Source organism: Melospiza melodia, chromosome 9 (genome assembly GCF_035770615.1).
Source record: "Melospiza melodia melodia isolate bMelMel2 chromosome 9, bMelMel2.pri, whole genome shotgun sequence".
Taxonomy (NCBI): domain Eukaryota; kingdom Metazoa; phylum Chordata; class Aves; order Passeriformes; family Passerellidae; genus Melospiza; species Melospiza melodia.
Window position 1 is genome coordinate 24,941,202 of NC_086202.1, and position 23,560 is coordinate 24,964,761.

The following is a 23,560-nucleotide window of genomic DNA, read 5'->3' on the forward strand; positions in this document are numbered from 1 at the left end:
GGTTTTGCTTTTCCTTGGTTTTCAATGCCGCTTAAGGAGAGAAAGTGTAGTTTGGGAATCAGCATTCATGGGTTTAAGGCAACACTTCAGGAGAATGCAGGACTCACACAATTCTCTTACCACATGTAAAAATAAAAAACCCACAAGCTCTAAAAATGCTGAAGAGCACAAGTATTTGACATACATGAGGAATGAGTTTGCAGGACCATTGTATATTTTGCTTTTACAGTTCTTTTTGTACTTGCTGCTGTGTAGTGAAATGCATTGGTCCTTGTGACCTTTGGAGGGTCACCCTTCATTAAAAAGCCTCCCTGGTACTAGTACTCCAGAAATGTTGCCAAGCTGCATTTCACATTAACTTGTGTAACACCTCCAATGTGAGTTTCTTCCAGCTGTACTTTTACTACCAAGAGCAGGACATCTGCTTTATGGTCATGAGGCACCTCAGCATGTTCTCTTCTAGGACATCTATGACCAATGCTAATGCATTGTAGGATTATGTAATGTTTAATTTGGCTTCTCTTCCCAGACAATTTGACTTTTTAAATATTTGAAAAAAGGTAAGATAGTGCTTTACCATCATGTCTTTTTGGCATAGCACTCCTGTCTATGAAAATAAAGAAAAAGGATGACACTAAGAGAATGATTGACATCAGCATTTTTCCTTATTCCATTTTATTGATAATGACTCAGCACTCAATGTAACAGGATTCCAAATTTTCTATTAACTTTATTGCCATTCTCACCTGGACTGAGCCCTAATAAAGTTTCTCTGGAAATCTCTTTATAATTCATGTATTGCCCATTATTGTATTACTAGTATCAGTTATAGGGAAACCATTTCTTAAGCTGTGAAATTTCTCTCTCTTATCACAGCTTTCAAATGTTTAGGGTAATGACTTGATATGTAGAGATCACACACTTTTACTACAGTAACTTAAAATTACAATTCCACTACATTAAAGAACCAAAACATGTTCAAGTGTAGCAATATACAGGAATACTTCATGGATACAAATAACATGTAGGAAAGTGTTTTCCTAAATACTTCTGTTTTGTTCTCTCACTTTTTCTTCAGATTTGATTTTTACCAAGTTAACTGTTTAACAGGCTAATAGTTTAAATTTCTTACTTGGCCATTTTATTCTCACTTCATGCAAGGAATTTACTCCTAATTAATGCCTGTGGAAACAATTTTTCAGGTGTTTACAAAAACTACTTTAATACTAGATTCATTTTTGCTGTTTACTATTACTAGTTTCTATTATACAAATAATGTGTTTTCAAGGAGTTACTGCAGTCCATCTTTTTTTTTCCAATTGGAAATGAACAATAAATTTTGCAAGCCTCATGGGAATATCCTCTAGGGCTTCTTGGTTGGTTGGTTGGTTGGTGAAAAGCCTTGACTTAGCCATTTTGGTTAGGGGAAGGTAACTGTTTTGGTTTATTTTTAGAGTTAACATAAGGAAGATTGGTTAATATGTGTTTATTTCCTTTGCATGAAGAATGACAAACCTGATCAAAGCAATAGAGTTTGAACATGGGGAAATCAAAATTTGCTTCCCACCTGCTTCAAAACTCTTGCCTCTATCTAGTATTATCTGAAAATGAGAGTGGCTCAAGGCCTCCCAAACATGCAGGTGTAGATTTCACTGGCCCATAAACATTCAGGGTAAAATAAATAGTGCAGAGCAGAAAAAAAAGGTTGTGGTTGTAGCAGGAAAGAAGGTAGTGTGCCCTGAGATGGGTGTCTATCACCCAGCATTCATTCTTCCATCTCACCTTTCACCTTCTCCAGACTGGACAATGGGACCTCCTGCACATGACCATGAGCGATTCACCCCTTTCATTCTGGAAGGCTTTTATGACTTTTTGAGTAAATACCAATTACAGCCAGAGCAATTTCTTGGCGTGCACTCTATCTAACTCCACAGTAACTTCAGCTTCAGAGGGGTCCTCTGTTGCATCTCCCAACTGCCATCCCTGCCATTTCCTAATAAGTGTTTCCAGGTTTTTCTATAGCCAATACCAGAAAAAATAATTAATTTTGCTTCTTTCCCCTGTGCTTGTCCTTTTTGCATCTGTTTGACCTCAAACTCTCTATTCCAATGCCTCACTGAATCACAATATTTAAAGCTGGACAGTCTCTACTCCAACCTTCTGCTCAAAGCAGGACTAACTTGAACAGGTAGTTCATGGCCATTTTATAAAGTAATATGTGCCAGGCCTTTATACATGAAGTGGCAACTTTAAGTTTCTTAGGAAATAATTAAATCTACATTGGGGTTAAATTGGGCTTTTGTTAAAATATATTTTGGTGTTAATTACACTGGGAGCATTATTTCTTTAAAATTAGCAGAAATTAATACAAATTATTTTTTTATTTATTCACCTAATAAAAGTACTAGCAATCTCAACCCCAAGATGACAATAAATTAAAGTCTTTTTTTGTAATCATTTTTCATAAATAACCCTTGTCATACAAAAATGGTGCAAAAATAGCTAGATTAGTTAAAGTTTTCCATTTGCTGATAAGGTTACTCTTGCTTCATTTAAACAGCATTAAACCACACTGACATATAATCAGTTCTGCCTTTAGTCTTCAGCAGTTTTTCTGTTTAAGTTATAAGCTCTGTAGAGCAATGCACAAGCTTTTGTTTGTGTTACATACTTATGTGAAGGCCTATTACAACAGAATGACAAGTTCTTTGTATCCTTCACAAATGATGAGAGGCTAGAAAGGAAAAAATAGAGCCATGTTCCACACTCACCTCACACAATTAAAAGTTTCAGTTTGCAAATGTAGCAGTGTACAACATACATATTTAGCATTTTAATCATAAGCCACCATAGTAAATGTAGTAAATTTACCCATTAGTAATTAAAATGATGCCTTAGAAGGTATGGAAGAGTCTTCAATTAGAAATCATCTCCCTTAAACCTTACAAAAAGCCATCTATGTATTTTACTGGATGTTTTTTTCCAGCTGCTATGGTCAGTTTTTTGGCTAGGGAAAGACTGTCATCTGACATGTAACAAAGCACAAGCCCTAATTTCAATTGCACGGGGTGTGATCACACATGAGATCCACAGCAGCCACAGTTTCTTTCTGTGGGAGTAGTTAGGGCTCTTAGCTGTGAATGACAGCTCTGCTCACCTGCCCAGACTAAACCCCATTACAGCCATAGATCTTTATCTCAGCTTGGTTGGGGAACTCAGCTGGCTTCCAGCAGCTTGGGCTCCAGATGCTCCTGTGTCCTGTGACATTATCAGTGCAAACCATTAGGATTTCCTCAGTACCTTAGGAAAGAGACTGATGCATTTATCTATTACCCAAGAGTTTCTGCTGCAGTGTTTCATAGATGTTTAGAGTACAGGTGGTCTTTGGACTTTGAAACAAATATTGACTTTAGTGCATGAAGTCAGATTTCAGAAACCTATCTGCAAGAACAGTTGTGGAATTCATTAATTCTGGCTTCCTGACAAGGAACGTTAGGTTAAATTCAGACACATTTTACTTTTTCTTGAAACAATGCAGGAACATACTTTTCCTTCATCTGGTATAAAACTGTGGCTACTTCTCTGGACCAAAACCCTTCATAAGTATTCTGTTTCACATACACTACACATAGGGAAGTAGTGTATGTTTCCTACCCTACTAGCGTATGTTTTCCTACTCTTCTATGCTTGCAATGAAAATATTTACATACTTGAACTGCTTGATACAGGCAAACACCTATTCAAACACTCAATACTAATCTAGTAAATAATGCATAGCATAATTTTACATGCATTTTGCATTATTGAAAATAATGCAATATAAATAACTACACAATGTTGTGATCTCAAGAATTAGACTTTTATGGCTATCAGGAGAAAAAGATACTGCACACATCCAACATCCATTTTAGCCATGGTTCCTATCTGTGGTTATTCAGAGTCTTTTCAGAAATTCTCTCACTGTCACTGCTACAGAGCTCAAATGCTCTACTGGTGCTATGAGGTCTGCAGGACACTCTAAACTAAATCAACTGACTGGTGACAACTTTCAGAAATCTTCCAACCTGACCTTGCTACTACAGCTGATCCAGACTGGGAAGGTTGCCACTTAGGTAGCAATTTCACATATTTCACCTGGGCAAATATAATACAACCAGCAAAGATTATTATCTTTTATCTATGTCTGACAGATTTCACTGCAGTTAGTCATTTAGCAGTTTCAGATAAGCAGGTCTGAACTAAAACAAAGCCAAAGCTACTCTTTGATATCTGTCTAAACATCCATTAAGTAATGGAAGAAGGGTATGCAGGATCACCTAACACAAGTATATAAACAGTACTATACAAAAATCCACACAGCAATCACAACACATCAATGTTTCTAGATTCCAGTTAATAGAATATGGAATGGGAAATGGATCTCACCAAAAGATCTTTATGCTTATAGACATAGTTGCCTTCTCAGAGTGTCATTACGACACTCTTTTCTTTTTCTTCAAGTCCTTTACCCTGAAACAAACTAAAAAGCTCAAGAATTATAATGTGTTACAATCTTGCTTTGATCCTTAGCAACAAGAACACTTGTAGCAATGAGAAATATCAGTACCTGGAATGTTACGTCTTACTTGTTGTACTAAAACATGAAAAATTATTCAAATGAACAAAAAAAGCCCCCCAAAAACCTCCTGAATATGATTAGTGTTTGCAATGTGAATTAAGACTATAAACTTCAAAATTTTATTCTTAAGGTTTAAGATCAACAGCTTTTTCATTTTTGCAATGGAGAGTATTCAAGTTATGCACAAATCTCAGAACTCCAGAAAATAAACCAGCCACACTAGATCATCTCAAGGAAGAAGACAGTTTTAGTGCTTTAAGTGGAAACTGAAGCCTGCAGCTCTACTAGGCAGGGAAAGAGAAGGACAAACCTAATCCCTTTACCATCTTAAACCCTACCCTACATAGGTGTAGAGACTCCCCACAGGTAGCAGCTCATAGCTAAACATGTGAAAGAGTTGATCTTAGGGTATATCTCTATCTTTCTTCTCCAATATTTTCTTACCCATCGATTCTTCTTTTTTCCCTCTTCCAGGTTTTCCTATTAATAAATTTAAGGAGCACCTAAATTTCCTACATTCACATCAATTACTTGATTTCTATGCAGAGGATTCTTTCCTGTTTCCTCACAGGAGGTTGACAGCTTATAGGTTTCCTGCTGCTGCTTCTTTTTTACGTCCATAATCTGTGTTGCTTGTAATTAAACACCAGTGTTGCCTTTGGCCTCTCAACAGTTTGGTAAATCAGCCAGAAAACGGAGATCAGAGCAGACCTGCTACAATCAAAACCTATCAACTACTCCTATTGACCCTGAGAAGAAAAAACATTTGACTCATACATATTAGAAGGTTTAGCCAGTGAAGTGAAGCATCTCATATTCTGCTTTTGAAAATTGGTATTGAAATCAGCACCTGGCATAAGCCAACTCCTCCAAGGTATCTTTTCAGTGTTTTCAGAAATCTTGGCTAAAATGAAAACTAATGGCAAGTTTATACTCCAGCTTAATTGTTAAATTCTTCCCAATTGCTACCAATGGCTTAGAATCCCAAGAGCACCAGTCAGAGGTTGTGGGTAATCAGCTCTTGTTTGTTCCCTCTCCCCCTGTGCAGTACCATAAAACACATCACTGGGATTCTGCAAGTCTTTAGAGGCAAGGTCAGCCAGGTCATTTCAATGTGTAATTATTTTTAAGACACATACAGATATTCCCACGCAGTTGGCATGAGTGTTTTACTAGGACTCAGGTTGGATTCCTGCCAGCAAATTCAGTAAGCACAGACCTGATCTCCTTAGAAACTAAAATATGAAATTAATTTACAGATTTTTGAGTGTACAAATATGCAAACCTATTCAAATCTGTGGGTTTCATTTTTATGGTGTTTATAACAACGAAATACTGTAAGCAATTTTTTTTAAACTTAAATTAGGAATTTACTTGTCCTACCAAACAAAGAAAAGTTGAGAGAATTCAGTGGACCTTTCTCTAAAGCTTAGATGGTCCTTTGATTTAAAGAATATGGAAAAGAATATTGGTATATGGATGCCAGCTGCATGAGCTCACCACACACAAAAGTGGTGACTTTCTTGTAGTCACAAAATAATGAAAGAGTTGTAGCTGCTGGAGAGACTTTTGAAGAAACTGCACCAAAATAAAGAAGCCTGACTTTACTCTGTCAAGACACAAGCCAAATGTATAGAAATAGAAATACATAGGTCTGGCTGTATTTACTGACTTTTTGTGCCATGCAAAGCCTGAGCAAATTCATAGACAGATTCACACACTGTAACTATGCTGAGAATTTAAGTGATAGCTAAAAAAAAAACAACCTAGAGAAGTCACATAAGGAGGGTAAGGGGAAAACATGCTACACTTAACAGCAACCTACATGTGAGCAGTGGCAAAACCATTTATCCTAAAGATACTAAGAGGCAGGTGCCTATAAACACAAACTTTTGAGATAAGAGAATAGTCAGTGTTTCAGTATAGTCCTTTAGTATATCATCAGTGGTAGTTTTTATAGGGTTCATGATTCTTACCAATAAATCTGACTCTATAGTTTTAAAATACAAGCAAATACAAAAACATTTAACCCAAGTTCAAGTGAAAAACAAAATACTGGTGCATTTTTGCTATAGGCTCCACTTAGACACATATGCCCACAGAAAAAATGTTGAGGAACAGCTGCCTCAGAACTGCACCCCAGTCCCAGCCCTAGAAATCTTCAGCTGTCAGGGCCTAAGGGTAACTTTTCAGTGCAGCCTGGCTTACAATCAAACAAACAGATCCTGTTTCCCAGGTTACAATTATCAGCTAAATAAACAGAATTTTTTTCACTTATCTACTAAACACATCAGTGGCAAAACCGCAATTGCTTACGATAATGAAGCAAATACAGGTGTGTCTGTGTGCAGCCAGTCATTTCTGCAAGAAAGGACATCCAAGGGGTGGAGCAGAAATTGGGCAGTGTGATTGGAGAAGCCTAACACACTCCCAGGAATGTGACTAGAAACACAGCAAAAGAGAGCTGCAGTGCCCCTCTGCTGAAAGGGAAATGATTTATTATCTGAATGTTTCCTCTTTCCAACCCTCCCCACAATTAAGCTCTTTTTATTTCTGTGCTGCCTTGCAGATACAGTTTGAGGCAATCATTTCTCTCTTGTTTTAATATTAAGTGCATTAAAAATTTAATAACTAGGAGATGGTTTCTCAGGAGTAGAAGTCTGTGTTAGTTGAGAGTTCAATCCTCTTTTGTTTCAACCACAACTTTTTCAGCAACTTCAATGAGACCAAGACTGAGATCCCTGGAATGCATCTTCAGTACACCAAAAAAGGGTTTGCCTCAATTTTTTTGAAACCAAATAATAACAATCATCTCTATAATGGAGCTGAAAATATGACTCAGTTCATTAAGAAAAACAGACTAACCAAAATACTGATCAAGTTCAAACATACATCCACCTCCTCCACAAGGAAAAGCCAATTTCTTTATCTGGCATCTACTAGACAACATCTAAACTGTGAAGGAACCACTGAACAAACTAATTCACTGAACTTAAACACCAATTGGTTCTTGCATCAAACTAAAGTCACATTTTCCACAAGTACTTTCCCAAAATTTTTGGAAGAAAACCCCAAAATTTTTATTATATCAACTTCTATTGAGATCCATGAGTGACTACATGGAGAAAATGGCAGAATTCCCTTGGGAAGTTAATTTAAAAATTCTTAAATCTTTTACATACCCTTAGAGAAGCTAAAATTATTCAGATAGCTTTGGTGCAATATGCCTAAATATCAATTTTTATTTCTAAGTCAAATCCAATCTTCATATCATCATTTAAAGTACACTGAAGTTTTAAATTGTGATGGATGAAAGTAATGGGGGGAAATCTGGAATTTTTAGTGAAGCATATATTTCTGTAGCAGTACAGAAATGTCAATACAGCCTTTGAAATAGATAACTCAAGAAAGATTAATCAACAAGGACCAAATGGCAAACTTCTCTGCTCATTCCATTACCTGACAGTATGAATGTGCATTTACTTTCAGGTGCTAAAACAAACATGCCCAGTATAAATGTATTAATAGGGTTTGAATTTTTGGGCATTGATTTTGGATGACCTATCTCAGACAGCCTCTCATACATGTAATTTTTCATGATATAGTATCTTCTAATGTATTTAAATAAAAAACAGTGTAGATTACAAAAATTCTGATCTAAATTAAACACTAATTTTGGTTAATGATAATGATTCTATGATGTACAAGTAACTGGGAAGACCCACAGTACTGAAGTTGCATATACATCTGAGAACTCTCCAATTCTGAGAATGAGTCTTCTGCTTAACTTGTTAAAAATCTCCTACACTGTGCCAGCTCAAAAAAAAAGGCACCTTCCTCTACCTGGCCTTTCTTTCATTACTATTAGCCCAATGCCTGTACAAATGCTTGCAATAGTATAACTTCTTGCACTGTATGAATTGTAACAAATACTCAAGTGTAAAACACGACTGCATGAAGGTCTATAATGGCAGCACCAGAAAACAAACAAAAGTAATAAAACCAAGCAAACAACTCCCCCACAAGGAAACCCAAACAGAAACTCCAAAAAAGCAACAACTCAAAAACAAAACTGTAAAAGCAAACAAATACACTGGCAAGATATTTTAAAATGTATATCAGTCCTTATCAGCAAATAACAGGCTTAGACTCTCATTTCTAGCTGTAGTCAATAGACAACACTTCTCTTTTTCTAACCTAAGTACAGGAAATTCTTCAAAGAAGTAAAGCAATTAATAGCTGACTTCAAATATGAGTAAGCTGTATTAGCAAAATTCAGAGAAATTCAATTTAACATTTAATCCACACTAATTCATATGGCTCCCATTACCATTAACAAATTACTGTATAAAACTTTATCTTACAAAAAGATAAGTTAGTTCCTTTAGACTCTGAAGGAAAATCATTCATCATAAAAGGGACTGCAAACTGAATAAAACCTATTCCATTAAAAGATAACTTTAAAATAAATGTGTTTTCTGCAACATGCATTTCTCCATGCAGGAGAAGGTTCTCACACTGCAGAGCTGTTTTCACCTCTGTGAGCAGAGTGACAATTAATCTGGATCATTTTGTCCTATTCTGGGCTTCATATCTGTTTTCATCCTTGTGCTTCAGTATTGCAGGAATGAGAACAGCTGTGAATGGGCATGTTACTATCAGCATGCTCTCTGAAGGATCTGCACATGGCCTGCTCACCCTAAACAAGACTGCTCTTACTCTGAAGAAAGGAAAAATGACAATTTCATAAATTTTCTGTCAGTGTTTAGAACCTTATTTTCAGTGATAGTTTGCATCATCTGTCTATGAATTTTATCCTTCTTTCCTAAATTTCACAAAAATTTATTCAAAGGGAGTGTAAGCTGCAGATGAAGCTACCTTATGTAATTGCTTATTTTTTTTCTTTCAAATGTACAATTTTACATTTTATGCAGCGGTTAAATTGTGCTAACACTTCTGAAATCACATCATGTGCAGTAATTAAAAGAGTAATCCATCCTCCTCCAGGCTCTAGCTTGCTAAATTCCAAAGAAGGTGTAAGTTCAGAAAGAGAAGGCAAAAATTATTTTAAGCTGCCTTAATTTCCCTCCAGGTTTAGACACCCAAGGAGAAGTCATCTTTGTTGTGAACTACATTTTCAAGTGACCTACAGGCAGGTTTGCACCTCAAGAAAGCATGGAGCCAAGAACTGTTTACCTCTTGTCACATATCCAAGATAAGAATTCCTATAAAGCTGTAATGCACCAGGTCTGTGCACATCAGATCCTGAAAAAAATGGGAATTCCTATAAATAACATTTTAACAAGAAAAGTTTTCTGTACCTAACAATAAAGAAACAGGTAAATTGGAATCTACCATTTTGTTTTGACCCTTGCTTAGTAATTTTCTGATAAAAGTTTCCATCCAAAACTTCCTTCCTTGAAATAAAGTGAGGAATATGAACTGCAGCATCACAAAGAAAAAGTCATAGTTAAAAATAAGCTGAAACAGAATGACAAACAGAAGTTGCAGTTTTCATAGGCTGTAATTGACAGAGCTTCCAGTGTGCTTATTTAGGATGCACTCTAGTGGACACACATATAACAAAATCAAACAAAGATACAAACAGATTAAAGGATAAAAAAATGAAAGCAACATGTCATCAGAATTAATTTCTAGCATGTTTTAAAATAGTATCTTACTTTCTGAAGGCTGTATGAAGGTTGAAATTTTCATGGTCAACATGGCTGGACATTAAGTGTTGAAAACGAACATCAGTTACCAATTTTTGGAAGTGTTAATCTAAATATTATGAATCAGTTATAGATGTTGTTTAAAAAACAAATCCCATCTGTTTATCTATTTACTCCATCCCTTTGAGATTGGCACAAGAGGCTGCTGTGTATTCAGTGTTAACAGGTGTAATTAAAACTGTGGTATCACAGTGTGTCCTTGAATGATTCCATTGTAACTGTTTGTAACAAATATAATTGTAAACTGTGTCAAAATCTGGAACATCAACCACAAGGGTGTATTCATGTCACTGGAAAAGTTTTGACTATCACAGAAACTGCAAACCAATCAGAATTATTGTAGATAGCAAAGCCTGACCACTTAGACTAGACACAAGAAATAGTTCTACTTTTCATGACTCCAAAAGTTTCAGAAACATTTCTAAGTATTTATACCCAGTAAATGACTTTAAGGATGCTCATATAAGACATGGTTGTTAGCAGCATTCAAAAAGCAGTGTAGCAATAAGATGGGCACAGGATTTTTTTTAATAGAGATACTTTAAGGGAAAAAATAATATATTAATATATAGAAATATCAATAGTGCTCATGTTTTTAAAATTTTGTAGGATTATTCTTAGTCTGATCTACATGATCAAGCCAAGTTATTCAGAGCAGGAAAACATTTATTATGTGATTGACCCTTGTCTGTTGGGTGTACAGATATTTTTAACAGTTTGCCAAAGACAGCAAACCACTTAGACTCAGCAATACTATTAAAAAAAATTGAAGTGAAATTATCAGAAAAATCTCTTTCATCCCAAGACTGAAGAATGCAGTGAATGCATTAACTATGCACTGATTTTCTAATGAAAGCTATTTTCATTACACAATATTGGCCACGACCATCTAAGCTGTAGTAGAAGGCATAGATGCAAAGGCACATTTTATAGAAGAACAGCAGGATTTCTTGATGCTGAAGTTTTTCCATTTATAACAAAGAGACATAGAACATTCTTGACAACCTATACCAAGATTACAAACATCTGTTCTTTTAAAAATGCAATCTTTAAGTATTATTTAACTTATTTTTATAGATAACCATGGATCAAATGAAATATTTTTCTAAATTTTTAGAAGTAAAGTTTTAGAAATAATGATGGTATTTAGTAGAGAACATATTTAATTTCTTGATTTACAAATTCAAGAAAAATGCAGTAAAGTCTTAAAAACTTGATTAATCAAGACTAACATGCAGACACTTGCAGCTTACCTAGTACCACACAATACCCAAAAAAGGTTCTAATAATAAATATAATAATAAATATATCTTCCAATGATAAAGACCTAGATCACCTCATGACTTCTAGGAGACAAGATCTTCTAGTATCTACTGAGTCAGAGTTAAATTTACCTCTTTCAAATACATTTGGGAATTCTGATTGGATTTTTGCACCAAGTTTGAAGTCCAGAATAGTCTCTCCATCTTCTAATCTGCAGAGCATTCCCTTTTTCTGTCAGAAACCATTCAAATTCTTGAAAATAATTTTCAGTAATATTTTATTCTTTTAACATTTATTCAAATTATCATATTGTAGCATCCATCCTCAAATCATATTGACACTTTAGTTATATTGTTATTTATTATGGTTACTTCAATACGCAACAAGTAGAAAATATATTTGTTGCTTTCATTTCAGCTGCAATTTTCTTCCTATAAGTCAGCCACGCTAGTTACAATGCTTTAAGAACAAAAAGGAAGAATAGATATCAGAAATAACAGACTTTATAGAAAGACCTTGAAAACACACACCAGAAAAAAGTTACATAAATCAGTTATATTTATAAAACACATAAATCAAGATACTACACTTCAGGATAGCAAGTAATGAGTAGAAAATATATTTACTGCTCTCAGGTCAGTTCTAACTTTCTTCTTCTCCTTCTTCTTCTTCCTCTTCTTCTTCTTCTTCTATTACTGTTGGGAGGTCTGTTTGACCCTGGAAAACAACAACAAAAATATTCTACCACTTACCAGCATTCACTGAGCTTTGTAAAAAGGAAAATAGAAAAACCTGCCCATGGCAGACAAGTTGGTATTTATCAGTATAATCATGTATTCTTCCATTCAATAGAATGAATACAATTAATATCATCATTTTATTATAAAATCCAGCAAATTTGAATGATGCATTGTGATTTTGAGGGCAGAATCAATAGTACAAGCATATATGCCTTATTTTATCAATCTGTTTGTAATTTGTAGCAAACATGTCACTGTAAAACCTGAAATAACATCCCCAAAAGCCAATGGAATCTAACACCTTTAGGCATGAAAACTTGGCACATGTAGAAAGTAGCAGGCACTTAAGACTCATTTTCCCTTCTGGTTTTACAATTTTCTTATTAAAGAACCCATAAAATATGCCCAAAGCCTCAAGAATATTTTAAAATATGTAATTATCAGAAAATGATAAAAACTGGGGCTATATGGGATCTTGCATACACACCTGATTTACCTCAGTGGAAAAAACACCTGTGAAAAGCTGACCCTAAGAACAGTCATAAGTTAAATTTTCATAAATCTATTGTCAGCACAGAAAAGCAAATTTTTAAGAATCAATAATTTATAATCTGTTTCTAAACACTTACAGGTTCACTCTCATCTGGCTCCTCAGGTTCATCTGTAACTTCAGCTATTGCCTGTTCATTTTCATGTGGTAAAGAAAACCAGTTTTCAGCTCATGTCAAATGTCCCATGCCATGAAATCACATTTCAGGTGTGTTAAAATGACATTATGTATCAATGTAAAGAGAACACTTTAGATAAGTGCTATACAAGTTTAGTAGTATGGGAATATGTCTTGGTATGCTTAGCCCTATTTTTAAATAGATTTTTTTAATTAACAGCGATTTAAAGTTTTTATATATTATTTTTTGTCACTTTCATATGTTCATCTTCTAACAATTATGTTTTGTCAGTATTTTAGCAGAGTTTTCTAAAAACTTAGTTATTTCTAAAATACTCTGTGCCCCACAGAGTTTTAAAAGCTTTAGGGAGATAAGCATGCCAATGATCCCTGTATGTTTTTACTGAAGCAGCATTAAAAGACCATAAACATGGATATCTGTATAGACACTCTTCTGTTAGTGTAAATTCCCATGCACCACTAAGATAGCAGAATCCAGATGCACTGCAAGTCCAAACCACAGCTCTTTTTCCAGATACAGTAAATGGATTTTGTGCTAACCCCCTGTAAAATATTACTATATTGGTACTTCAATTAGACATGCTTATTTTATAAAACTTTCTAATAAATACCATCAAGAAATGTGGAAGCATCAGGTAAGCTGACCTTATGCTGGATTTTTGGAGTAAATTTCTGTTCTGCTCTGACCAAAATTCAAGTATAAAACCCAGACTGCAGAAGCCATGTGTTAAACATTCCCCCCTATCTCCACTCCTGTTTCTTTAATTATGTATTAGTTCAAAACTTCTGCTTTGTGTTTTGTAATTGATGCCTGCATCTGGAAAAAATGGCTGATAAATGGTATTTTCAAACCACCAACTAAGCATTGGCTTAAACTTCTTGATCTACCTGCTGCAACTGCCTTTCAGCTTCCTTTTTCTGTGCTTCCAACTCTGCAAGTTCTTTCTCCAACTCAGCCTGAAATCAGTACAAGAAAGGACAAATTAGAAAGAAAAAAACCTCACATGTATCTTTTCCACCACATTGTTTACAATGTATTTTATATTGAAATAATAAACAAAAAGTAAGCATAAAACATAATTTCTATGTTATGCTCATAACAAGATCCTTTCATTATCATCATTTTCAAAGGTTTCAGAAAGGTATTTGATAAAGAAGCTTTACTACCAAGAGGAAGAAAAAACAGTTAACTGAAGTTAGTACACGCTTCAGATACTGTCTCATTACACAAGCTCTTTCCCAGTTTGTATTAGTTATCTCCTGGATTAAGTTCTTTGATGCTTTGTGTAGTACCTAGAATACACTGAGGAATCAATGTAGAATCAAACCTATAGAAAAATTTGGCAGGCAATGTCATTAACATTAATCATGTCCATCAGCAACTTTCAGTATTTACAACTGGAAATATCAAACAGGAAGTGTTTATTAATTGGGAACACAAGTCTTATTACATCAAAACTTCAGAAACTGCATAATCTATTTATATTCAACAACCTTAGAGAATACTGTTTGCTCTTGCATTTTGTGAGCAGTTACAAACATGGTCATAATTTTCTATTTCTTTTTGGTAGATAAATGCAAAACTTACCTCAGTATTTGACTACAAAACTGAGTTAGGTTAAAAAAATGCATCTAATGTGAGTATTGTTCAACATCTTTCCCATAGCTTAGGTGAAATGATTTATTTAATTCTCAGTGAATTATCTCTAGACACATTCTCTTTATTTTCATTTACTATTTTACATCACTCATGAAACCCTTAAGCACATTACTTTTGGTTTGCAAATTACTAAACTCCAAATTTTAAAACTGCAAGTGAAATAAAATGAATGCATCTTACACTAGAGCTGGGCTTAATGTGATCAGCATAAATTTAAAATTAAGCTTCTTAAAATAAGCTTAAATTAAAATTTAACTTATTAAAATAAGTTAAAATTTGATTTTAACATCATGGAAGTCATCCATACAAAAAAAATCCAGTCAGGTCACATCAACATCACCATGGCAACCCTGGGTTCACATAACTCCTTTACAAAAAATGGCTAGAAACACAGATGTTATATTAATTTCATATTATAAGCCCAAACAGTACTTTCAGTTACTTCTCACATAACTCCTAAACTGGCTGACTTTTAACTTAACAGCCATCACTTTTTAATAACATTTTACTGCATAATATGTAACTTTTCCTACCCATGTGCTGACTAATAACTTCAGTTAATCAGAAAAGGGAAATTAAAATGCCTGCTTTATGTCACCTTTATCAAAATCATTATACAGCTATTAGAAGTATACCTAGAGCCCCAAGATGCCACAGCACAATATGCTGCTTGGAATGATCTATTATTAAGTATTAATAACCTGCCGTTGCTCCTCCAGTTTCTGCTGCTCTTCCTCGATTTTTAACCTTTCAAGTTCTGCTTGGGCTGCCACCCGTTCTTCTTCCAGCTCAGCTCTCTCCAGTATTCTCTATTTCAGAGGTAACACAGAATCAATTAAATATAAAAATGGAATATATATTAAATAGCATCAATTATATTATAGTAATCTTTTTCTTTTTTTTTTTTTTTTGCCTAAGTTGGATCCACCTTTTCTTCTTCATCTAAGTTTCTTCTGTATTTGTAAATCCAGTGTGCAAGATACTCTATTGGATCTGCTGGCCGATGCTCTACAACCTCTGCCAGTCCTTTCTTCAAGCAATCTCCCAGGCATTGCTTCAGATACTGAGACTCCATCCAAATCTGCTGACAATGAACAGACAGATATTAGACATCAATGTCAGAATTGAGTTAGGGGCTTTAAGAATTTGTGCTTAAAGTGCAGTGACACATAGTCAGTGACACTGACTATGACATTACCTTTTACTAAGCTTGCAATTCATACAAGTTGCTTGGCAGTGGTTTAGTGCTTAAAAGCTCCAGTGGACAGGTCAGTTATAACAATCACTGCAGAAAAAAAAAAGTGTTTAAACTCCACCTTACTGTTTGGACATGTATAATTCATAAACCACTTAAAACATGCTGCCAATTCTAGGTCTGTATGATAACAATAAAAAAACACAAACCCTGAAAACCACAACACGACGTAGAAAACTTCTACACAGATACTCAAAGAACAGGCAAGTAGTTCTGAGGACAATTAAGGGATGATTTTTGTTTGATCTATCAGAGTTATCTTTTACACGTGTATGCGAGGCAAGGAGCTAAAGCAGTCACTCCACAGTTAGGAAAGGCACAGATCTCAGTGCACACGCTTTACCAGCCCAGTAAACACAAGCTTTTAAGTAAACACGAGCCTTTCTTTGCTGTCAAGGGGGCTGAATCCATGCCGGGGCAGAGAGCCCGGACACTTAGCACAACAGCAAATCCATTCCCATTATCCGCTGTCATAGCGGCCCCAGGTGACCCTAATGAGGCCGCCCACGTCCCCTGCTCCGGGCTCCCTTTAAGCCCGGGCTGGCCCCTCCCTTTCCCCTAGGCTGCAGGCCGGGCGGGCCCGCTCCCCATCCCTACGCCGGCTGTTGGGGCTCCTGGGAGGGCCTGGCCCGCTACCCCGCCTCGCCTCACGCTCCGAGAGAGTCCTCGGCAGCCCGTAGTGTCTGCCCTGCTTCTGGTGCCGCGGGATGCGCTGTGGCCGCTCGCCTTCCCTCGGAGAGCAGCCCCGCTCCGGCTCCTTGCCGGCAGCAGCTCCCAGAGCCCCGGGACAGCAGCCCCGGGCCCGCCCCGCTCCTGCCGCCCGGCCCGGCCCCGAAGGCGCGGGGTTGCTCCGCAACAGCGCCGGCCGCCGGAGCTGACGGAGGGGTGGAGGGCCTGCTCGGAGAGGTGACCGATGGCACAAAACGGGCAGGAGTGGCCGAGCCCTCAGAGGGTTTTGTCGCCCTTAAGAGAGACCTCGACAGGCTGGAGGAATGGCAGAGAAAAGCCTGAAATTCAGGGTCCTGCAGCTGGGGAGGAATAGCCCCACCACCGGGGCGAGCTGGGGTGATCTGCCGGAGAGCAGCTCTGTGGAGAAGGACCTGGGGGGCTGAAGGACAGCAAGGTTTTGCAGCAGTGCGCTTGTGGCCGAGAAGGCCAATGGTATCCCGGGGTGCCTTAGGAGGAGCATTGCCAGCAGGGCCAGGGAAGTGATCCTGCCCCTCTGCTCAGCCCCGCTGAGGCTCTGCTTGGAGTGCTGTGTCCGGGTCTGGGCTCCCCAGTGTCAGAGACAGGGAGATCCTGGAGCGGGTCCAGCACGGGGCTATGAAGATGATTAAGGGATCGGGCATCTCTCTTACAAGGAAAAGCTGAGACAGGTGAGCCTGTTCAGCCTTGAGAAGAGATGATTGATAGGGGCCTCATTAATATGTATAAATACCTAAAGGGGAGGTGCCAGGCTCTGCTTTGTGGTGCCAACCACTAGGACACCACTGAATGGGCAGAAATTGATGCATAGGAAGCTCCATTTAAATAGGAGGCAGAACTTTGTGCGGGTGACCCCATACTGGAACAGATTGCCCAGAGAGGTTGTGGAATCCCTTCATCTAGAGATATTGGAAGCTGTCTGGATGCAGTTCTGTGCAATGTGCTCTAGGACAGGGAGGATGGACCAGGTGACCCACTGTGATGCTTTCCGACTGTTTTAATGCTATCTCTCTGTGAGCAGTTTCCCTTCACAACAGATGCGATTTTTTCTGGTCCCTGCAAAACTCACCGGCTGTCTTTCACCTCAGATTTGACCAGCTCTATGTTTTACTGTCAGCTTCTAATAGGGTATTAAAAAAAACCTTACAAACAACTGCAGCTGGAAGAATTGCCTCTGTATGATGTTAATTCCAACGCCTAAGTGCACTCACATTCTCTTGGCCGCTCCCCGGCAGAAATGGAAGGCGGGCTGCCTCCCTGACGGACCGGCAGCTGCCGGAGGTGCCGTGAGGGGCGAGGAGCCGCTGCAGCAGCTCGGGGATCGAGCGGGCCCGGCTGTGGCGGTCCGGGCCGTTCCGGCCGGGAGGTGTCGCTGGCTCCCCGCGAACGCCGCGTGCAGGCCGCAGGCGCAGCCGCCCTCCCCGGCCTGAGGGGCCGTGCACCATGGCGGCCATGGCGGCGGAGCGCGGCACGGCGGCCGAGGCCCTCGTGGGGCAGGTGGTGCTGCCCGGGGACCTGCTGCTGCTCCCCGCGCACTACGACGAGGACGCGGAGGGCGAGCGGCTGCGGCTGAGCGCGGGCACCGCGCCGCAGGGGCGGCTGCTGTGCGGGCCGGGGCTGCGGCGCAGCGGGGCCGGGCTGCTGGTGACCAAGTGCGGGCTGCTGCGGCACCGGCCCGGGGGCGGCGGCGCCTACTGGGTGGACTCGCAGCAGAAGCGGGTACGAGCGCGGCGGTGTCCATATGTGTGTGTGTGTGTGTTTGTGTGTTAGCCCCCGTCTGCCCGCGCTCCCCTGACCTTCTGTCCGCCTCTCCCGCTGCAGTATGTGCCGGTGAAGGGTGACCACGTCATAGGGATCGTGACGGCCAAGGCGGGGGACGTGTTCAGGCTGGACGTGGGCGGCAGCGAGCCGGCCTCCCTGTCCTACCTGGCCTTCGAAGGCGCCACGAAGAGGAACAGGCCGAACGTGCAGGTGGGTGCCCTGTTAGCCGGGGGTGGCGCTTGTGTTGCATTTCAGTAGCTTTTCTTAGGGGAAGTGTTTTCATAAGCCCGTGTTAGAGGAGATGGGCAGCTCTGGTTGTGATGGTTTCACCTTGGTCCTCCTCGGATTTTGCACCTTTAGGCCGCCGCCTTTCTGGGGTTTCTAAGGAGGACTGTAACTGGCGTGCTCTGCTCTCTCTCAGCTGGCTGGGTGCTTCACTCTTCGTTTGCTCATAGTGCTCCCAGGAGCAGATGCAGCTCATGAGTAAGGTGCATCTGAAAGGGCACTCTGATGTTAAAGTTTTAAAATATGTGATGCTGGTAGAAACTGTTAGTTGTATGTCTTCTTTTAACAACACTGCTATGAATGGTTGGGTAGCACATGCATGCCGCAGTTTCTGCACACAGATGAAATGCCATTACCAGAATGTAAAAGGAGCTGTAAAGAAAAAACAAACAGGCATGTGTGATTTTTCTTTTTATTGTTGTCCTACTAAATCATTATAAGAGATTACACCTTTGTTCTTTGACCTTATTTTGTTTAGGTGGGAGATCTTATTTATGGTCAGTTCGTTGTAGCAAATAAAGACATGGAACCTGAGATGGTCTGTATAGACAGCAGTGGAAAGTCAAGTGGCATGGGAATAATTGGACAAGATGGCTTCCTCTTTAAAGTTTCCTTAGGTCTAATAAGAAAGTAAGTACTAAAAAATGTAAGTAGCCACTCTCATGTGTAAGATTCCCATAGCTGTTTCTTCTGAGTGGTGTGGGCAGTTTGGTAAACCAGCCTGTGTGATTCTTGTAGTGCATTGAAACCAGATTTACTGAATAGAGTATGGCTTGATCTAGAAGGAAAGTTTATTTTTCCTCTTAAGAGACTTAGAAGCTCTTTTGTATGGTGTTGCATCACCTGTTTAAAATAAGCGATGTGGTTGCCAAGGCAGTATGGAAAATAAAAGTAGTGACCTGGGGAAGTCAAACATTCAGGGTAATGTTTCAAGTATGTACATATTGCCTTGGAGTTTAAAACTTGGCAAAACTTGGCTTGTTGTCCTTTTTGTGTGTCATGGGGTAGTAGAGGTGTATGTTTGCTGACAGCTTTCCCTGACAAAAGGGATCTTTGCACATCAGTACACGTTATTTTCTAACTTCCAAAGAAAAATAAATAACACTGAAATAAAGATACAGATTTTAAAAATGTAGGATCTTTAGTTTAAAACTGACATATTAGTCCAGGAACTGTTTCATAAGCTTTTAAATGTATCATGAACTTTGGAGTTGCTTATGCTGATGTAGATACAGAATTTTTTTGTGACTGTCAAAGAATACCAGGTTATGTGGATAAACAATAGTCAAACTTTGTTGTTGCTTTGTGGGTGGAGCTCTTTGTTTGTTTTATCATTCTTTGGATAAGCAATCTGGCATTGCAGAGCAGCTTTTTCATTCCTGTCATTGTCTGATTTATAGGTCCAATGAGAAGTCAGTGTGAACTGATACAAAAGCTTTTTGCGGCCATTCTGTTTTCCAAATTTTCAATGTATGCAAGTAAAAAAATAACAGCACGTTACAAGTAAACTGCTAAATCCTGATATGATTTTAGCTTTTGTGAATACTTGTTCAGTCTTGATTTAATCCTAGACACGTTACAGTATTTAGTATGCTGTCATCTAATAAAAATGAAGTAGTCTGTTTATTGCTCTTAATACTGTTTCCTGAAGTAGAAGGGAAGTCCTGTTTTGAAAGACACTTCTGGGGTGTGAAATAAATAGCATTTCAAAAATGTCATTTGGTCAAACAGTGTACTTTTAGAATTTATTAACTCATAGAATAGTTGTAAAAGTATCAATTCACTTTAAACTACTCAGGGGTTGCTTCTGAATCTAATGAGAAAAAAACTGAAATTACGATGTTTTCTTTTTAGGTGCATCTATTTTATATGACAGGAGCCTTGAAAATCTGATACTGTATTGCTGTTTTGGATGTATATGCAACTTTATAATCTTTCACTGTTTCTTAAATAGCTCCCACAATAGCAGGACTGCTGGAGTTACTGGTCAATAATAATGTGGTGTTTGTAAGTGTGGGCACTCCTTCCTCTGACGTTTTTGTTTTTGCTCTTGTCCACAGGCTCTTGGCTCCCAAATGTGAAATAATTCAAGAGTTGTCACAATTGTACCCATTTGAGATGGTGCTGGGAATGAATGGAAGAATATGGGTAAAAGCAAAAACAGTTCAACAGACTTTAATTGTAGTAAATATTTTGGAAGCCTGTGAGCATATGACTGCACAACAGAGAAAACAAGCCCTTGCCAAACTGTCAGGGAACTAATAGGAGAAAACCTTGAAGATTTGTTTGTGATGATTGTAGGGTGTTTTGGTTATTTTTGTATTCAGATTTATATTAAAAGCCTTTTTTTAAATTAAATACTAGACTTTGGTCATTCTTCATTTCCCTTCTTTATCCACTCAGCTTGATTTAGTGTTGTTTAAGGAGTTTGACTCACCTTTGTGGTTATGAAGCCCTATTTATGTTCATGAATTTTCTGACTAATGGGAAGATGGACCCTATAAGTTTTCATTAGCTCTGAATTTTGAAGCGTAACTACCTAGATCTTCTTTAAAAAATTGGTCATTTTTTGAGCTGCATATATTTGTTTTTATAGTTATTAAAATTGCAAACCATCCATGTTTACTTGGCATAGCAAAAAGTATTCCATAGGTCATGAATTTTGGTTGGGTGCTCTATTTATACAGTGACATGAAGTAATTAAAATATTATGAAATTTGGGAATACAAAAGCAAATAGAGAATACCAGATAATAATTGCAAGGTGTAGCATGAAGCAGTCACAGGGTGGTTAAGGCAAATGATCAGATAAGGCAAAAAATATGTTCACACAGGGACATTGTCACTTTCCCTAAGTGATGACCTGCCTTGGTAGTATTAAGGACATAGTGATTAGGATTTCACAATAACAGCCATGTGTTTCTTGGTTCAAGACACTGTTTTCTTTAGTAATAGCATAAAGATGCCATAGAGCTTTGCTAATATTTAACAAAATCAGCATTTCTGAAAAAGACTTTGGCTTCTTTGTGTAACAGTCCCTTGATGCACGTAGAGGAGATGCTGTCCTGGGAAGGGTAAGCTCTCAGTGGATTTTAGCATGTGAGTCATTTGCTGCTGTTTTGAGAGAGGAAGAGAACCCTGGATTAATGGAAGGGTAGTTACTGATGCCTTCTTCCTTTGGGAGAAAAGCTTGATTGTAGGCACCTAATGAACTGCTTGCAGCTCTTAGGCAGTCATTTACATCTGTGATGTTCTGTGGCTCTTAATGAGCTGAATAGTTTAATAGCAAGAGTTAAAGGAAATTACTAAAAATTAACTAATTAGAGTGAGTGTGAATACCATCTTAATTAAAGTGGAAATATAATTTTTCCTGTTTATTCTGTATTTCATCCAAAGCTTAACCTATGGCATTTGATGATAGGGTTGTCTTTGGCATCTCTGCCTTTTAGAAATTGCCTCAGTCTAGAGCCAGCTCCTCTGAGTCATCTGTAATGTGCTTACCTAGGGCTTCCCCTGGTTCAGCAAGAACACAACACTGATGGTTTCCATGTGAGTCAAATGGCTACAATTCAGAATTCTTGGGAATTTCACTGTCTCCCTATTTAGCATCTAGGGCATTGCTCATTGGGCTTGGTAGGTCTTTAGTCATCTTTCTTCACCTGTCATCTCCCAGGTGAAGTGACTTTCATGCATATCCCATAAACCTTTTGGGTCTGTAGTCTCTCTTACTACACATGAGAAGCTGTAAATTAATCACATTTTCATAACTCTTCTTCTCTAGAGCTTTTTCCACTTCAGCTAAGCAGGGCCTCTGCAGGTTGTCTGTTACTGGAACAATAGCTGGCATAGGCAGAAGAGCATTTGCCAAATTATCTCAGGGTGCTAACTTTTTTTTGCTGAATTGTTCTTGGATCATAGTAGTAAAACTACAGGAATGGGCAATGACATGGATCATTTCCTGGGTAGCTGTGGCTTGAAATGCCATTAGCCTTACCACTGCCCTTTACTCCTTTCCTTCCCAAAAGCCTGTGTTCCAGGCTTAACCTGCAAGATACAAATGAACAACCCCTGTTAAAATGCTGGCTTGGTAGTGCAGCACACAAATGGCAACCTTGACAGTTCTCCATCTACACACTATTTCCTACCACACAGCATGCTGTCCATTCTCACCCACTTGTCACCCAAATACAAATTTAGTTAAATCAAGAATAGGATACAAAATGCATTAAAATTATGCTTGCTATTAATTTAGCAAAATTAACAGAATAGTTCCTGGCTTTTACCCCCTACACAACCATTTTAATTATGTGCTATACTTAAATTTGCTTGACAGTTTATAGAGTGGAAAAAAATTTCAGTGGATGTGAACAAAATGGGTGTGGGGAGAAATGCTTGAAAGAAAGTACACTTAAACATATTACTAACAGAAGACTATATTTGTGTTTTCTGTTTTTTAACTTGAGCAAAAAAAAACGTTATCAACATTCCTCAAACCAATTACAATTTGACAGGCTTTATCTAACAAAGCAGCCATTCAGGCAAAGTCTAAACAATATCTTTGCAAACTTTTCATTCTATGTTGGTGACTAAACCAGTCACAAGGAAAGGTTATGGAGTGTAATTTGGCGCTCGGAAGAAAGGCTGATGGTGATTTAATTGTGTTCTGCTGGGAGTCTCCCACATTCCCATTAAAGGCACATGAACCCATATGTTTTCAGAAATAGGACTTGCAGAAGGGATGCTGTGGGCTTGAAATGTACCTTGCTAGGTAAGTAGAACATCTTTCTGTTGCATTTCTCCATGATGTTCACCCTTACCAGGTTAAGTCATTGTTTAGAGTTGTTAATTTCAGAT

The 23,560-nt window shown here is 38.3% G+C and overlaps 2 protein-coding genes across 6 annotated transcripts; one reads left to right on the forward strand and one right to left on the reverse strand.

The window, feature by feature from the left end:
* Window positions 1-11,873: 11,873 nt before the first annotated feature.
* LOC134422105 (DPY30 domain-containing protein 1-like) lies at window positions 11,874-18,621 on the reverse strand. 5 transcript variants are annotated; one of them, XM_063163919.1, is made up of 7 exons: window positions 18,458-18,621; window positions 15,900-15,986; window positions 15,630-15,785; window positions 15,403-15,510; window positions 13,930-13,998; window positions 12,983-13,033; window positions 11,874-12,330 (listed from the first exon to the last, which is right to left on the reverse strand). In XM_063163919.1, the coding sequence occupies exons 3-7, from the start codon at window positions 15,774-15,776 to the stop codon at window positions 12,256-12,258; spliced, it is 450 nt and encodes a 149-aa protein (XP_063019989.1). In that variant the 5' UTR covers window positions 15,777-15,785; window positions 15,900-15,986; window positions 18,458-18,621; the 3' UTR covers window positions 11,874-12,255. The 5 variants fall into 5 exon arrangements, with proteins under 5 accessions (XP_063019989.1, XP_063019986.1, XP_063019988.1 ...); XM_063163916.1 differs by having other exon boundaries at window positions 15,630-15,782; window positions 18,458-18,618; XM_063163918.1 differs by lacking the exon at window positions 18,458-18,621 and adding an exon at window positions 16,554-16,728 and having other exon boundaries at window positions 15,630-15,782.
* On the forward strand, window positions 18,114-21,065 carry EXOSC3 (exosome component 3). The gene is made up of 4 exons (XM_063163913.1): window positions 18,114-18,380; window positions 18,483-18,632; window positions 19,186-19,337; window positions 20,768-21,065. Exons 1-4 carry the CDS (start codon window positions 18,114-18,116, stop codon window positions 20,967-20,969), a joined length of 771 nt encoding a protein of 256 aa, XP_063019983.1. The 3' UTR covers window positions 20,970-21,065.
* Window positions 21,066-23,560: the final 2,495 nt, after the last annotated feature.

Coding starts and splice junctions, on each gene's coding strand:
- EXOSC3 (XM_063163913.1), top strand. CDS start 18,114: ATGGCGGCGGAGCGCGGCACGGCGGCCGAGGCCCTCGTGGGGCAGGTG. Junction 18,381..18,482: donor TGGACTCGCAGCAGAAGCGG/GTACGAGCGCGG, acceptor CTCCCGCTGCAG/TATGTGCCGGTGAAGGGTGA. Junction 18,633..19,185: donor GGAACAGGCCGAACGTGCAG/GTGGGTGCCCTG, acceptor TATTTTGTTTAG/GTGGGAGATCTTATTTATGG.
- LOC134422105 (XM_063163914.1), bottom strand. CDS start 18,511: ATGACGTGGTCACCCTTCACCGGCACATACTGCAGCGGGAGAGGCGGA. Junction 15,783..18,457: donor GCGGGAGAGGCGGACAGAAG/GTCAGGGGAGCG, acceptor CATTGTCAGCAG/ATTTGGATGGAGTCTCAGTA. Junction 15,511..15,629: donor ACTTAGATGAAGAAGAAAAG/GTGGATCCAACT, acceptor CCTCTGAAATAG/AGAATACTGGAGAGAGCTGA.